The 16,174-nt window shown below is 56.6% G+C and overlaps 2 protein-coding genes across 4 annotated transcripts in view; one reads left to right on the forward strand and one right to left on the reverse strand.

Annotated features, from left to right (window-relative positions):
* The first annotated feature begins 213 nt into the window (after nucleotides 1-213).
* DYNLT1 (dynein light chain Tctex-type 1) lies at nucleotides 214-6,596 on the forward strand. Its single transcript, XM_007516227.3, has 5 exons — nucleotides 214-295; nucleotides 3,134-3,175; nucleotides 5,296-5,419; nucleotides 6,109-6,186; nucleotides 6,265-6,596. Exons 1-5 carry the CDS (start codon nucleotides 269-271, stop codon nucleotides 6,333-6,335), a joined length of 342 nt encoding a protein of 113 aa, XP_007516289.1. The 5' UTR covers nucleotides 214-268; the 3' UTR covers nucleotides 6,336-6,596.
* Nucleotides 6,597-6,960: 364 nt separating this feature from the next.
* Nucleotides 6,961-16,174, reverse strand: part of TMEM181 (transmembrane protein 181) — a 41,584-nt gene continuing 32,370 nt past the window's right edge. For 2 of the 3 annotated variants that reach the window (XM_007516215.3, XM_060205275.1), the window contains exons 11-17: nucleotides 14,615-14,672; nucleotides 14,420-14,522; nucleotides 13,593-13,644; nucleotides 13,097-13,179; nucleotides 12,193-12,282; nucleotides 11,114-11,180; nucleotides 6,961-9,779 (exon numbers count right to left, since the gene is read on the reverse strand). In XM_007516215.3, the coding sequence (XP_007516277.1) occupies nucleotides 9,701-9,779; nucleotides 11,114-11,180; nucleotides 12,193-12,282; nucleotides 13,097-13,179; nucleotides 13,593-13,644; nucleotides 14,420-14,522; nucleotides 14,615-14,672 (532 nt within the window). In that variant the 3' untranslated portion in view covers nucleotides 6,961-9,700. The remainder of the gene's footprint in view (nucleotides 9,780-11,113; nucleotides 11,181-12,192; nucleotides 12,283-13,096; nucleotides 13,180-13,592; nucleotides 13,645-14,419; nucleotides 14,523-14,614; nucleotides 14,673-16,174) is intronic. The other variant, XR_009553612.1, reaches the window with a different exon arrangement.

Here is a 16,174-nt window from a genome sequence, read left to right on the forward strand (position 1 = left end):
CCCCAAACGCTTCCCTGGGAAACCGCGGGGCAGGAGGGGGCGGGGCCGACAGGGAAGGGCGTGACCATCCGGGATGGGCGGGGATATTGGGGCGGGGTCTTCAAGGGCGTGACCAATCGGGCTTTGGAAGCTCCGGGAAGGGCGGAGACTACGGGGCGGGGATAGCCTCTCTGCGCAGGCGCCTGGAAGGGGGCGTGACACGGGGCGGGGCAGTGAGGGGCGGGGCCAGTGCTCATGCGCAGTGCGCTCCCCGGGACGCGGAGGAAAGATGGAGGACTACCAGGCCGCAGAGGAGGTAACGGCTGGGTGGGGCGACCGGGGGCGACCGGGGGGTGCCAGGAGCGGTTGGGGGCGGCGGCTGGGGGCGTGTGCGGCCCTGTCCCGCACATCCCCGCGTTCCTGGCGTCCTGCCGAGCGCCTGGAGGGGAGCCTGCAGGAGGGGTGTCCCCGGGCAGGGTGGGGGGCTGGGGAGGAGAGAGGGGCTCCCCGGGGCGGCGGCTCTCCTGGGGGGTGTCTCTGCACCGGCACCCAGCCCCACCCATCGGCCCCAGCCCGCTGCACCCAGCCCCTAGGTCCTGCCCCCCCAGACACTGCAGGGTCCCCCCAACCCCCCTCCCCTCGCACCCCGGACCTCACCGCCCCGCCACGCCGCCCCCTGCGCCCCAGCCCCGAGCCGAGACTCAGGTCCGGGTCCCCTTTATTCAGCCATGCCGAGCCCCCTCCCCTCCCTACGCAACCCCAAGGGGCTCCTGGTTTGGGGGTGGGGGCAGCGACGTCCCTTGGGCTTTGCTGCGCAAGCGACAGCGGCCAAGTGACAGCCCCTCCAGGGCCCCCCTCGGGTCCGCGGGCCGCCGCCCAGGCACAAGGGAGCCGGCTGTGTCCTGCTGCCCACCCCCGGCTCCTGGGGACCCCACCCCACACTCTGTCCTGCTCCGGTTGGTGGTTGTGGGGTGCGGGGGCGGGAGGTCTCATCAGTGGGGACAAGGAGCACCGGGTGAGCTTCCCAGCCGCACAAGAGAGACTCTGTGTCCCCGCGGAGGCCAGCCAGGCGCCGTCCTTGTAACCCCCCCACCCCAGATACACACGGAGACCCCGCACCCTCCACCGCCCAGGGCCCCCGCCCTGCTCTGCTCCCCCAAGCAGCCAGCCGTCGCTGCCACCCCAGCCCTTGGCCCCTGCGGCATCAGCAGCAATGCAGCGTCAGGCCCAGGCGGGACCTTCATGCCTGTTGCAACAAAGCCTGCAGGTTCAAATCCCACCAGAATCCCTGTTCAAAAAAAAAAAAAAAAAAGGGGGAGTCGGGCTGTAGCGCAGCGGGTTAAGCGCAGGTGGCGCAAAGCGCAAGGACCGGCAGAAGGATCCCGGTTCGAGCCCCGGCTCCCCACCTGCAGGGAAGTCGCATCACAGGTTGTGAAGTAGGTCTGCAGGTGTCTGTCTTTCTCTCCCCCTCTCTGTCTTCCCCTCCTCTCTCCATTTCTCTCTGTCCTATCCAACAACAATGACATCAGTGGTGACTACAACAATAAAACAGCAAGGGCAACAAAAGGGAATAAATAAATAATTTTTTTACAAAAAGAGCAGGGTGGGGGGAAAACAGTCTTAATGGTCAGTGCAAAAACTCTGAGACTGTAACCCCAGGTTGGATCGGCCTGCACACATTAACCAGAGCGGGCTGTTGACGGGATGGGCAGCGGCTCTGCCTGTAGAGTGTGCATGTCACCCAGAGCTGAGCAGTCGGGGAGGGGACACTGGCCTGGCCCGGCTTTTAACTTGCAGTGTGTGCCTCGAACGTGCCAAAGCCCTAGACGCATCAGTAAAGTGATTTTCGCACGGTTTGAGGTGTCGGTTAGTCTCTTGGCATTTTTCCCTAGGACCAGGGTTGGGAAAATTCATTCTGAGACCTGGGGGTGGTCTGCTTCCCAGAGAACAGAGGTGATTTCCCATAAGCCGCTTACAGACTGGCTCTGGGACCCCCTCCCTCCAGCAGTTGCTACCTGCTCGCCTGCCTGGCATAGGGGCCACACCAGAAAGAATAAAGGGGCAGAGAATGGTACCAGCATTGTGAATCCCGCCACCAACGGGAGCGGTGCTGGTGCTCAAAACTCAGCTCAGATCGTGGAAGTAAAGTCCCTTCACACAAGTCAGCTGTCTCTCTCTCTCTCTCTCTCTCTGGAGCAGGAGGGGACCCCAGGGACCAGCTGGACTGGGTGGAGCCACTGAGATCAACATGAGAGCTCTGGTTATGCAGACAGATCTCCTCTTTCTCCTCCTCCTTTTTCTTCTTTCTGGGGACTTCATTGCTCCTGGCTGATTGTTGTCGGTAGAGCCAGAGAGGACTAGATAGCATAATGGTTATGCAAAGAGATTCTCTAGCCTGAGGCTCCAAAGACCCAGGTTCAATGTCCCCCGCACCCCACCACCACCACCACCGCCAGCCAGAGCTGAGCTGTGCTCCGGTAAAAAAATAAACAAGAGCCAGAGAAGCTCTTGCGGGGGCGTCTCTGCACAGTTACCCAGCCCCACTCATCCCACCACACCACACCCCCTGCACCCAGCCCCTGGGTCCTGCCCCCCAAAAGGATCCCCCCAAGTCCCCTCCCCTCGCACCCTGGACCTCACTGCCCCACCCCATTGGGCCCTGCCATGCTGCCCCCTGTGCCCCAGCCCCGAGATGAGACTCAGGTCTGGGTCTCCTTAATTCAGCCATGCAGAGCCCCCCTCCCCCCCACACACACACCCAAGAGAGAAGAGGAAGAGAAACCACAGCACCCAAGCTTCCTTCATGATGGTGGGGACAGGGCTTGAACCTGGGTCCTTCTCCCACCCCCCTGCACCATGATAAGCAGAGCTGGGCAGCAAAATAAATAAAGAGCTTTCAGTCATCTGCATGGTGGTCTGATTCGGAAAACTGCTGGGAAGACAGTTCACCCAGTAGAACACACGCCTACCATCCTCGCGGCCCCGGGTTCTAGGCCCAGCATGGTACACAGCACCGCGGGAGCTCACAGAGCAGGGGTAGTGGGCGCGGGGTGCCCCCTCCCTGGGTGACTGATGCCCTTCCTGTTTGTGCCTGTTTGCATTCCTCCTGGCTCTGTGGTGATGGCCTTCTCACCCTTTGTTTTCTTTCTTCCAGACTTCTTTTGTGGTGGATGAAGTCAGCAACATTGTGAAGGAGGTGAGCTGAGCGGCGCTCTGCTGAGGGCTGGGGAGGGGAAGCCATGTGTCTGGACACCGGAGCCGAGCCTCCGTGTTTTGGCATCTCAAATAACAGTTTTTACTTCAAGGAGTATCCAGATGAGACTGCGCCCAGTATTATGTAGACTACATCTGAGATCAGCGAGGAAGCCCTGCGCACAGAGCAGCGGGATTAATGCCACTTCAGGGTGCGGGGCCATCAGCGCAGCCCCCACCCTGTGGTTTACAAATAAACAGAAGAGCGGGTGAAGACAACGTTAAACAGCTTCCAGTTTCCCAGGGCCTGACGCTCCACCTGGGGCGTCTTCGCTGTTCCTTATGCCGTCTGTGGTGGGTTAGCACCTGAGGGAGAGGCTGAGAGTGGGAGACAGAGATCCCTTCTGTTAGTCCTGGAGGCAGGACAGACGCTGGGCCGTGCGGACCTGCATTGGTCGCGTTCTTCAGGGACTGGATGCCCTCGTGAGCTCCGCCCTGGTGAGAAGCGTCCTGAGCGGTGAAGCAGGGCTGCAGGTGTCTCTCGTCTGTCTCTCTCCCTTTCTATTTCCCCCTCCCGTCTCAGTTTCTCTGTCTATCCAATAACAAAATATTTTTAGAAAAGAGAGCGAAATTGAGGTTGAGGAAGAGAGACACCTGCAGCCCTGCTTCACCCCTTGTGAAGCTTCCCTCCTGCAGGTGGGGACCAGGGGCTTGAACCCCAGGTTCTAGGGCACTGTAATGCGCACTCTACAGGGTGAGCCATCTCTGGTTGCTAATGCAGAGTTGCTCTTGGAGCAGGGCGGGGCAGGCAGGGGTGAGGAGAGACTGGACTAGCGCCCACAGGGGCAGCCGTGTTGGCTATGACATCACCACGGGTCTGGCTGGCAGCTGCAGCAGCTCAGACCCGGGTGCCAGTCTCCCCTCGGTTGGGGTGCCCCTCTCCTGTTCTCCTTGGTGGCTCTTGCCCCCAGAAAGCAGGGAGCTTCTACCTTTGGGTTCTAAAGTCTGGTGTCGTGCATTCAGGAGGGGTCTGCCCGCCGCCTGACAAACAGCCACCATCGGGGTGTGAGAGCTGCGCCGTCAGAGCTTCTGTCCGAGCGAGGCCTGGACCCCATGCCCCCCCCCCTTTCTCTGACAATGCCGAGATCTCGAGGTCCTGGTGCTTGGGGCAGGAGGGGGAGTAGGTGGCGCGAAGGCAGGCGGGGCTGTGTGTCAGACGGTTCCACGTGTAGGATCCATGCCGGCCCTGGAAGCCCGAGGGTGCCAGTCAGGGTGAGACAGCCGACAGCTACTGCTCAGAGCTGGGTGGGTGGGTCAGTGCCCCTGGCTGCCTGTGGACTGTGGGCAGAACCGTCAGAGAGCCCAGCTTTCTACAAGATTGGGTAGGTGGAAGGGACAGCAGACCCCCGGGCGTCAGCCAGCAGTTCAGGAGGGGATGTTCCGTCAGCTGGACAGAACGGAAAGGGGCACGTGGGTTTTTTTTTTGTTGTTTTGTTGTTTAAATTTTTAAAATATATGTATTATTATTGGATAGAGACAGAAATTTGAGAGGGGAGGGGAAGATAGAGACAGGGCAAGACAGAGACACCTGCAGCCCTGCTTCACCTCTCGTGAAGCTTTCCCCCTGCAGTTGGGGGCCAGGGGCTTGAACCCGCATCCTTATGCACTGTAATCTGTGTGCTTAACCAGGTGCGCCACCGCCTGGCCCAGGCATGTGTATTTTGAGGCCATACTGGGAACAGTGCAGAAAGGGAGACAAGGGGTTTTGAACAATGAGAAAAACCCGCCACGACCTGGCAGGGCACCCTGGGTCATTCCCCGGCAGCACTGGAGAGAGAACTTCGGAGTGTGCCTCTGCTCCTGGTCCGAGTGACAAAGGTACCTGTGTCCTGTGTCACGGGGCTGACCCCAGGTCCACTGCGGCCCACGACCGTCACAGCACTGACAGCCTCCTACGCAGGGATTTCCCAGCCCAGCCCCTAGGCAAGCTTCAGAGCCATCACACAGGCTTGTTCGCAAAGACCAGAGCATAGGGGCGTGTCTGTGTGGGGCGGGCTGTGTCTCAGGGGTCCTGGGGACTCGGGGAGGGGGGTCCCCGACCCTGAAACTCTGTGCCGTCCCCAGGCCATAGAAAGTGCCATTGGAGGCAACGCCTACCAGCACAGCAAAGTCAACCAGTGGACTACGAACGTGGTGGAGCAGACGCTGAGCCAGCTCACCAAGCTGGGGAAGCCCTTCAAATACATCGGTAAGCGGCCCCCTGCCCATGGCTGTGAGGGCCCCTCAGCTGCTGGCTGACTAGAGGTTCGGCCTGTGCCTGGCGGGAAGGGGCCATTCCTCCAGTCCACATGGTGCCCGCATGGGCTGGCGGGCGGGACAACACGGGGTTTCCCGGAATCTCAGGTCAGGTGTTTGTGGTGCCAGAATGCACCCAGGGCCTCGTATATGCAGCCTTCTGGGGCAGGGCTTTCATCCTTGTAGGCAGAGGAGAGGAGACCCCACAGCCCTGCCCACCCTCCATGGGCTCCCTGGGTGCTGTGCCTGGTGCTGAGAGAGGAGAGACCCCACAGCCCTGCCCACCCTCCATGGGGTTCCCTGGGTGCTGTGCATGGTGCTGAGAGAGGAGAGACCCCACAGCCCTGCCCACCCTCCATAGGGCTCCCTGGGTGCTGTCCATGGTGCTGAGAGAGGAGAGACCCCACAGCCCTGCCCACCCTCCATGGGGCTCCCTCTAGTGCTATTCTCAGTGTTCCCATGTGGTGCCTGTACTTGGACCCAGGTACCATGCTTGGTAGGGCCTGGTCCCAGGTCACATACATGAAGGACCAGGGAGTGTGCCCGTGTGACCTCTCCCTGTCCTGGGAGCAGCTGGCCCCATGACCCCACCTGAGAACGCCGGGCCACCAGGCAGACTAACGCTCGTCTGTCCTTCTGCAGTGACCTGCGTCATCATGCAGAAGAACGGGGCCGGCCTGCACACGGCAAGCTCCTGCTTCTGGGATAGCAACACCGACGGTAAGGTGGGCTTCCCAGGGCTGGGGGTCCCCACGCCCACTGCCCCCGCCCTCACACCCTCGCCCCTGCCCCCCACAGGGAGCTGCACCGTGCGGTGGGAGAACAAGACCATGTACTGCATTGTCAGCGCCTTTGGGCTGTCCATCTGACACCGCCGCCCCGTCTACGCGGCTCCCTAGCTGTGAGTCCGGCGCCCCGCTCCTCAGCACCGTCCTACTGTACACGAGAAAACCAAATGACCACCGGGCGGCCAGCGCCGGCAGGACCCGGCCTGAACTCCCAGCCTTTGCTCCGAGGTGCTGCAGACGGGGTGGGGAGCGGAGGCCCGTCTCCTCTCCACCATTCAGACCCACTCCTCTGCCATTAATTACACTTTGTACTTTTTGTTAGAATAAATGATTCTGATTTCAGGTCTGTTTTCCCTCATGGTGTAAACAGTAGCAGAGAGTTCTGTGGCCGCAGGCTCTCAGGGTGAGAAGCACAGTGAGCCTGCAGGGCCCAGGGCGGGCAGCTGAGGCTCCCCATCTCCTCGGCCTGTCCTAACTCAGGCCACTATGGAGTCCTCACCCCCAGCCAGAGAAGCCAGAAGGCACGTTGGGAAGGTCTCAGCCAGCAGGAGGGGGTGTCCTGTCTTCACAGCTCTCCCCCGGGGCTACCTCACCTGGTGGGGGCAAGCCTCCCTGCCCACCTGTCCCCCCACTGAGATGACGTCCCTTCAGTGACGGCCAGATTGATTCCACAATCAAAGGGAAGCAAATCGAGCACCACGGCGGGTAAGGCTCAAATGTGAAGATTTTATTAGTGGTGACAGGAAGGCAGTCACGGAACCTTCCTGGAAGTTTGTTACCCGCAGGCAGACATGGACACGCCGCCCCCAGCCAGGGGATTCTGGGAGCCCAGGGTCTCAATGCTTCTCTCCCAGAGCTCAGACACCTAGAGTTGTTTTCATTTACATATCTTTAGTCTTTTTGTAGAAAGGTGATTTTTTTTTTTCAGTAGCAGGAAAGTGTCTTCAGTGCACCACAGTCTAGAGTATAGTTACTGGCCGATTTTAAACATGTAGTCAATCCACTCCCCTTGTGCTTGGGAAAGACACTTCTTTCTCTCTGTCAAGAGTCAGACTTCTGAGGCAACTGGTTTCTAAACCCTCAGTATGCTCATGTTTTCAGCCTAAACCGTCACTCCGTGTCTCTATTGTCCAAGCCGCTGTGTTTATTTCCTGTGACTAGGGCTCAGAGCTCGAGCTACTGACCACAGCCTGGCTGCCCCGACACAACTGTCCCTCCTGGAAGCCGCTCACGAAAGCTCGAGGCTGGTGATGCTGGTCTCCCGCCAGCCCCTCTCACACAGAGGGTGTATGTGACGTGTCTAGACTTTATTACACTGTGTGGTAATATACAGTAAAACTCTTACAGATCTGAATATATCTTAAGCCCCCCCCCCCTTCAAATGGGCTTCAGAGAGAAGGCGGCCATCCACTGCTGGAATTAATAATAAACCAGGCGGCCTGGCCCCCCACATGAGCACTGGAGCTCAATCCAGAGACACGGAAGCAGCCCTGGCAACCTCCCAGGCTCCCCCAGGCTGGACCAGCCTTAGAAGGTGATCCAGAGATGACGTTCAAGCTGCTGGCGTCAAAGAACCCGGATCGGCCCAGTGACGGGTGGCAGGGGATGACACAATCACTCTGCTACTATCCAGAACTGCTGGCAGACTCGAGTGTTTCTACCTAACGCCCATGTCACACAGAACACAGGCGCGAGGAAGGCTGTCTGCACCCTCAAAGCAAATGCACAGAATCTGGAGCTTGTCCATGTGCAGCAGGCCCAAGGAGAGACAGGAAAATGCCTCTTTTCACCAACCACTGCCCTTTCCTTGGCCCTTTTTTTTTTCTTGGTTTCCAACTGAGTTACCAAAACTAAATAAATAGTGCCATGGTTTTCATTTCGCTGACTTGATGATACAAAGATTTAACCTAAGGAGACATCAGGCATTTATAATTACGCTGTAAGGTAAGTTTAAAAAATTATTTATAAAGTGTACAACTTAACACAGTATTTTACACGTACTGATAAATAACAGCATTCCAAATCATGGATGGTTAGTGTATGATGTTTAAACCTTAGGAACTAATACACTGGAACAGCACTTAGCACAAGTTTCCATCACAAACTATAGTTACTCTAAGTCATAAGATAAAGTAACAAAAAGTTTTTTGACACCTCCAGATACATGGAATTAAGAAGAAAGAGAGATCACACCCTGCAGATATAAAAACCCTGTAAACTTGACTTCTCGCCGCAATAATAGTTACTTTGAGACGTTGGTATTTCCAAGGTCTTAAAAACAAATAGAAACAGAGTCCCTATTAAAGGTATATTATCATTAAGGTCTAAGCTAAGATACAAACCTAAGAAAAGGTCTCAGGAACTGGGGAGACCCTGGTCCTACCCGGTGTGGTTTTTGAGTGCTGGGTGGGTGGCGTGGATACACAGAAGATGAAAACGGATGTCCAGTCCCATCCTGCTTCTCTGGCAAGATGGCCTCTCGCGGGACGCCCAGTCAGCAAAAGGTGACAGTTCAGAGTGGCGCCATGAGTCCAGGGAGTAGCGGTGGGCACACAGACACGGGAGGACTGGGGGGCGCAGAGGTCGCCCAACCGTCACCTGGCCTAGATCCCCTTCTGAAGCCCTTTCACGGCTCTCACCTCACTCACAAATGGGAAACGAAAGCCTTTCTTGGCGGTACATCTGTCGTTTCTCGACCATTTGTTTGGCTTCTATTAATAAATAAATAAAGCTTTCCGGGGCATGACCTGTAGACCTGCAGAAACATCCCTCCTCCCTGCCCAGAGCAGAGAGGACCCACTGCACATGGCACCCACCCACCCACAGGGGCTCAGGCCCTGGGGAGACTGGCCTGACGCTCTGACCCGGCTCAGGACCTCACAGCAGCATCTCGGCTCAGCTGGCCCTGCCCACCTCCCACCGTCTGAGGAGAAGGGCTGCTACCAAGTAAACCGAGAGCTTCCCCCTTTGAAGGGAAAGAATACAAAAATACTAACAAAATAAACCCAATCCCCCCCGCCCAAAACAAAGAAAAACAGGGCAGGGACCAGAGGGAGACAAAAAAAAAAAAAACCCAAACAAAAAAACAATGCTACTTTGCTATCGAGTTCCTAAAGGCTGGCCGTGAACTTGGACTCAGCAAATGGCAGAGAAGATGACAGGGTTCTCTCCCCAAAAGCTCAGTGCTTCCACCGCCACTGGGGATGGGCTGGGGGGGGGGGCGGCCTGAGAGGGGGTCTTGGCGGTTCTGCCAACCCCTTGGTGGCTCTCTGCCCAAAGAGCTGTGGCCACTGTCAACGTGAATTGGCCCTGTGTTGACACCTGTCCCCAGGTTTGGCTGTCCTTTCATGAGCATGTAAACAAAGCCGGTGGCTCTGTGCTCAGCAGCTGGGGGGCTGCAGAGCCGGGGTGGGAAGGGTAAGGATGGGGGGGCTCCGTGCAGGGCCTCAGTCGCTGTCGGACGCCTCCTTGTACTGAGCCCGGATGGTCTGGCCATTCTGCAGGGGCATCTCTTCATAGTCGCTCCTAGGGGGACAGAGACCTCTGCTTTTGTGTTGTGTTAATGGGGGGGGGGAACCAGAGACCACTCTGCCACATGCCAGGGGACAGACTTGGGTGTTGGAGAAACCCTGACTTCTTGATAGGCCTCTGAATCATAATAGCCTGTTAGTCCTCTCTCTCTGTTAATATTTTTATTTATTATTGGATAGAAACAGAGAGAAATTGAGAGGGGAGGGGGAGGGAGAGAGGGAGAGAGACAGAAAAACAAAGACGCCCGCAGCAGCCCTGCTTCAACACTGTGAAGCTTTCCCCCGCAGATGGGGACCAGGCACTTAAACCTGGGTCCTTGCGCACTGTAACGTGTGCGCTTAGCCAGCTGCGCCATCACCTGACCCCCGCCTGTTATGTCTCTGCCGAACTATTTTTCTTAATTGCTAGCAGCTGTGCATCGTAGCGGAGTCAGAAACTGGTGTTACCTGATAGCCTTCCCTTATCTGCTAGCCCTGAACTACGCCTCCATCCTTGGGGTGAGGTCAGGGTGTACAGAATAAACAGACTCTGATAGCGTCACTAGACTTGGAAGACGGTCTCCATACCAGAAGAGGGATCACTCAGCACTGCAAGCCCTCGAGATGTCCTGTCTGCCCATAGATGTGCCTGGCTGACAGAGCGGTGGGCACACATGCCCAGTAAACAGAGGGACAGTGAGCCCGCACGGAGGGCGAGGCAGACACACAGGAGACCAGGACGCATGTCCGGGAGAGCCTCGCAGACCCTCACTGTGAGGTGCAGCCCGTGAGTCCCTATGCCTTTTCTCTCGCTATTAACGGGGTGATGAAGAGCATTTCTCAACTACCCAGCATCCAGAGAGCCCCGGAAAGTGGTTTTTTGATACCCAGGGCCTCACGTTAGAGAGAGAGTCCAAGGCTTTGTCCACTGTGCCATCTCCCTGGGCCCCAGGAAAGAGACCCCTGGCGCCCCCTGAGCCTCTCTCCCAATCCTGCGCTCGTCTGACAAAAGCCTACAAGAGCCCACTTCCCAGCTCCACTCGCTCGCTGCCTAGCACGGACAGGCAGACAGACAGATGAACTGTCTCTCCATCCCACCAAGCAGGAGGCCCAAGGTCCAGAAGAGGCTACCCCCCATGGCAATCTGACTAGAGGACGCCCAGGCCCTAGGAGCGGCCCCATCCCACCCACGCAGTCCTCCAGGGCTGAGGGATGCTCTGGTCAAACCTGCCAATACCAGCCTTTCACTCCCGAGAGAGGGAGGAGGCTCAGGTGGGGGGAGCCGGGCTGAGGTGGAAGCTGCCCAGGGAAGGAACCCTCCACCCCCACCCACTGGAGGGGGTCACTCACCCATAGATGACGTCATCGTCCGAGTCGTTCAGCATGGAGAAGGCGGGGTTGTCCTTCAGCTGCGACTCTGAAACCAACAGAAGCCGTGACCTCGAGGGAGGGGATGTGCTGTGTCCACACGGGGTGGGGGACAGGGAGGAACTCGGCCCCCCCAGACTGGGCTGCAGTCAGCCACAGCCTCTGAATCGCTCTCTGTGACTGTGAGGGGCTCTGCCTCTCTCCTTTTTCTTTAGTAAATCATTTCTTTTTTGTTTGTTTGTTTGTTTGTCAAGAGGGTTGTCGTTGGAGTTCGGTGTCTGCAAGACAAATCCACCCTCCTGGCAGCCAGTTTTTTCCCTTTTATTTTTATTATAAAAGGACAGACAGCCAGAAAGTGAGAGGGAAGGGGGAGATAGGGAGAGAGACGGAGAGATACCTGCAGCTTCACCACTTGCAAAGCTTTCCCCCTGCAGGTGGAGACCAGGGGTTTGAACCTGGGTCCTTGCGCATGGTAACATGTGCCCTCAGCCAGGTGCGCCACCACCTGGCCCCTCCCCTTTTAGTCTTTATTTGATGAGACAGAGAGAAACTTGAGAGGGAAGGAGGAGGCATGGAGAGACACCTCCAGACCTGCTCTACCTCTTGTGACGCCTCTCTCCTGCAGGTGGGGGCCAGGGCTTTTTTTGTTTGGTTGGTTGGTTGGCTTTTTTAGATTTTATTTATTTATTAATGAGAAAGATAGATAGGAGGAGAGAAAGAACCAGATATCTGGTACATGTGCTGCCAGGGATTGAACACAGGACCTCATGCTTGAGAGGTTCACTGTGCCACCTGCCAGAGGACAACTGGGGACCAGGGGCTTGGACCCAGGTCCTTCCATGTGGTAGGACATGTGCCACTATGTAGGAGAGACAGAGAGATAGGAGAGGGGGAGACAGAGGTGTGCCTTTGCCTGGCCTGTAACATAAGTCCTACAAAAATAATGATGAGCTGAGCCCATGCCACCAGACACAGCAGCACTGGATGGTTCTGGGGAGAAGCCCACTTCCACCCCCCACACACCCCTGCATCCTCCACCGCCCACCCGCTCACGTACTCACCGTACAGGGCGTTCTTGGAGGGCGAGTACACGAAGGCCAGTGTGTAGAGATAGAAGTTGAGCAGCCCGTAGAAGGACAGGAACTCGGCGGGTAGCTCGTCAAGGACCAGGGGAGCCTCTGCTTTGGGCCCTCTGCCCCCTCCCCCCAGGAGGCACGCACCCCAGAGAGCAGGCATGCATGCCTATGCTGGGTCGACCCCCAGCACCACATGGGAGCACCTCGGGCAGCACAAGGAGAGCTCCATGCACGGGGCGTGAGGCTTCTGTGTCTCTGTCTCTCCCTACCTCTCTGTCTCTCCCTTTCCTATCTGTTTCTCCACCTGTCTGTCCTGTCTGTCTCTCCCTCTCCTATCTCTCCATCTGCCCTAGCTTTGTCTCTGCTTCTCCCTCACCTATCTCTCGAATATGTCACTCTGTTTCTATTTCTTACTCTCCTGTCTCTGCTTCTCCTGTCTCCATGTCTCTTTCTGCTTCCTATCTCTGTCTCTCCTTCTCTGATCTCTTGTCTCTCCTGTCTCTGCTTCTCCCTCTCATCTCTCTCCCTCTTGCCTCTTTATTTGTCTCTCCCTCTTATCTATCTCTCCATTTATCTCTCCCTCTTCTATCTCTGCCTCTCCCTCTCTCCTATGAACACCCAGCCAGGACACATACACACACATGCGGTGATGCCCAGGGAGCCCCTGGAGAAGCCGGGGTGCTCGGATCAGGTCCTGGGCTGGGAGCAGGCCGGGGGTGGGGTGAGGGTGGGGTCCCCAGGAAGTGGGGCATGGAGAACCTGGGTCCAGACCTGGGTCCCTGCCCGGCTGAGGGCTAGGGGGCTGCTTCTGGGGGCAGAGGGAAGGAAGCAGAGTGGAGGGTCCTCCAGACCACAGGCTGCCCCCACCCCGGGCACCAGCAAAGGATATAGTTCTGGTAGTGTGCTGAGAGCTCTGCCACGAAGTTGTCCTGCAGGGCCTGCGCCCCGAAACGGAGGTACAGGATGACGATGCTGGGGTGGGGGACACGGGTCAGACTCAGGGTCACAGGGGGGGGCACTGCCCTTCCCTTTCCTTCCCTGTCTCTTCTTTTTTTCTTGTCTTTATTTATTGGATAGAGACAGCCAGAAATTAAGAGGCAGGGGGAGACAGAGAGGGAGAGAGACAGAGAGACACCCGCAGCCCTGCTTCAACACTTGAGAAGCTTTCCCCCTATATGTGGGGACCGTGGGGCTTGAACCTGGGTCGTTGTGCACTGTAGTGTCCGCCCTCAACCAGGTGCGCCACCACCTGGCCCCTCCCCTCTCTGGGTGACGGGGCTGCCTAAGAGAGGTGACGTCACATGTGAGGAAGGCCCTGGCTTGGGGGAAGAAACCAAAAGCCACCAACTGCTTTTTGCCCCTTTGCAGACAGCACGAGCTCTTACCTGATGACCAGAATGATGAGGGTCAGCACCGTCAGGAACCTGAGCCTGAGGTCTGAGCGTGAGAAAAAAGGTGCTGGAAGCTTGCACCTCAAAGCCCCTCTGTGCACTTATGTTCGTTTGCTTTATTTTAGAGAGGGAGGGAGGGAGGGAGGGAGGGAGGGAGGGAGGGAGGGAGGGAGAGAGAGAGAAGAGAAGAGAACAGAGCCCTGCTCAGCTCTGGGTGATGGTGGTGCGGGGGATTGAACCTGGGACCTTGGAGCCTCAGGCAAGAGAGTCTTTTGCTCTCCATGATGCTGTCTCCCTAGGCCAGTATTATTGATCATCATTATTAAAGATTAAACAGTCTTTTACTTAATTCATATGAGAGAGTTTGATTGAGGAGAGAGAGAGAGAGACAAGAGACCCCAGCACATGCAGGACCCAGTCAGGAGCCTGAGACGTGAGAGCCCTGAGCTGGGTCCCCAGCGGCTCGGCTCCGACTCCTGAGAACTGAGGAGAGAAGCACCCAGACACCCAGGAGAAGTGGGGACTCCCACCCCACCGCCCCCGGGTCCCCAGAGGTCCGGGCAAGGCCGCCACCACCACCACTCGCGAGTGACAGAGGGGGGACCAGCTCCTACGAGACCGGACAGCCCGCCGACCTGGGACCAGGATGGTTCCAGAAGGTTCCACGTGGCTCCCGGCCGCTGGTGTAGTAAGCAGCGTCTAGCCAGCCCCTGCTCCCCACCAGTCTACTGGCCAGTGGTGCCCGTCTGCCCTCCGGGGGTGCCAGCCAGTGAGGAAGAGAGGACACTCTCACCCCCTCACCCACCCCGGGTGTGACTGACCCACGTAAGGCATGTGACGGAGCTCGGAGCAGGCGCGCACGACCAGGAACAACAGGTAGAGCACGTACAGGGCCGCCACCACCATGAAGAACACCTTCATGCCCTGCGGGAGATGGCAGGACCGAGCTGTGGGGGGTGGGGGACTCAGGGACCATGCCAGCCCCCCCCACAGGGCCGGGGTGCCCAGGGCCTCACCTGGAAGTTGTCGGTGTCCACACGGTACTGGTACATGGGGTCATGGAGCTCATTCACGCTGTGTGGGGGGGACAGGTCAGGGCGTCCACCCTCCACCCGTGCCCTGCTCTGCTAGGGCATTCCCGCCCTCTGCCTCTCTGTCTCTTACTGATGATTATTATGTTTTTCAATCTTTACTTATTGGATAGAGACAGCCAGAAATCGACAGGAAAGGGGAGACAGACACCTGCAGCCCTGCTTCACCACCCGCAAAGCTTTCCCCCTGCAGGTGGGAACCAGGGGCTCCAACAGGAGTCCTTGCCCACTGTCTCTTAAAAAAGAAAAAAGTATTCTGGGAGAGGAGAGAGGGCGCCTAGAGTTCTTGAAACTCTGCTCTCTGGTCACCAATTCTTGAAAACAACCAACCATTTTCACTTTTTTTTTTTGTTTGTTTTGCTTCCAGCGTTATCGCTGGGGCTTGGTGCCTGCACTACGAATCCACTGCTCCTGGAGGCTTTTTTTTTCCCCCTTTTGTTGCCCTTGTTGTTTTATCATTATTATTGCTGTCGTTGTTTTTGTGTAGAACAGTGAGAAATTGAGAGAGGAGGGGAAGACAGAGAGGGGGAGAGAAAGACAAGATACCAGCAGACCTGCTGCTAGATGGCTTGTGAAGCGACTCCCCTGCAGGTGGGGAGCCAGGGGCTTGAACTGGGATCCTTACGCCGGTCCTTTAACTTTGTGCCATGTGCGCTTAACCTGCTACACTACTGCCCAGCCCCCTACTTTTTTTTTTTTTTACATTTTCTTTATTTTTATTAGTGATTTAATATTGATTAACAAGATTATAAGATTATACTGGTAGAAGCAATCACCTTCCACCTTCTGTATCCCACAATGATCCTAGGTCCACACTCCCAGAGGGATAGAGAACAGGGAAGCTATCGGGAGGGGAGTGGATATGGAGGTCTGGGGGTGGGCACTGTGTGGAATTGTACCCCTCTTATCCTGTAGTCTTCTCACTATTTCCCATTTTATAAATAAAAATTATTTCTTATAACCACCAGAGTTCTGTGTCCCCATTCCCTCCATTGGAAATTGCAGTGTTCTCCCAAGGTCACAGATATGGGCTGACTCTATATCTATCACTATCTATTTCCATATATATATTTTGCCCATTTAAAAAGAGATTTTATTTATTAATGAGAAAGATAGGAGGAGAAAGAGAAAGAACCAGACATCACTCTGGTACATGTGCTGCCGGGGATCGAACTCAGGACCTCCTGCTTGAGTCCAATGCTTTATCCACTGTGCCACCTCCTAGAACATTGCCCTTGTTTTTTTTTCCAACAATCCTGCCTTCACTTCCTTTCTAAGTCACTCTACTCTTATTATTACGTCCAAGTCTTTCCTCTGCTCCTCTTCTCTGTCAGATCAAAGAAACAGTGTCTGGATTCCTCTGGTGTTTTTCAGATTTGCTTCCCTTTCACTGATGGGATAAGAACAAGATTCCTGGTGACAAACGCTTTGGGTCCTAGTGGAATGGGGGTGTAGAGCCCCCTGGTCATCCTCCCCTAGCTAGCC

Source organism: Erinaceus europaeus, chromosome 13 (assembly GCF_950295315.1).
Source record: "Erinaceus europaeus chromosome 13, mEriEur2.1, whole genome shotgun sequence".
Classification (NCBI taxonomy): Eukaryota; Metazoa; Chordata; class Mammalia; order Eulipotyphla; family Erinaceidae; genus Erinaceus; species Erinaceus europaeus.

What these genes read in the sequence shown, in the direction of transcription:
- DYNLT1 (XM_007516227.3), top strand. Translation starts at nt 269, where the DNA reads ATGGAGGACTACCAGGCCGCAGAGGAG. An exon ending in GAAGCCCTTCAAATACATCG is followed by an intron (nt 5,420 to 6,108) that starts GTAAGCGGCCCC and finishes GTCCTTCTGCAG; the next exon opens with TGACCTGCGTCATCATGCAG. An exon ending in CTGGGATAGCAACACCGACG is followed by an intron (nt 6,187 to 6,264) that starts GTAAGGTGGGCT and finishes TGCCCCCCACAG; the next exon opens with GGAGCTGCACCGTGCGGTGG.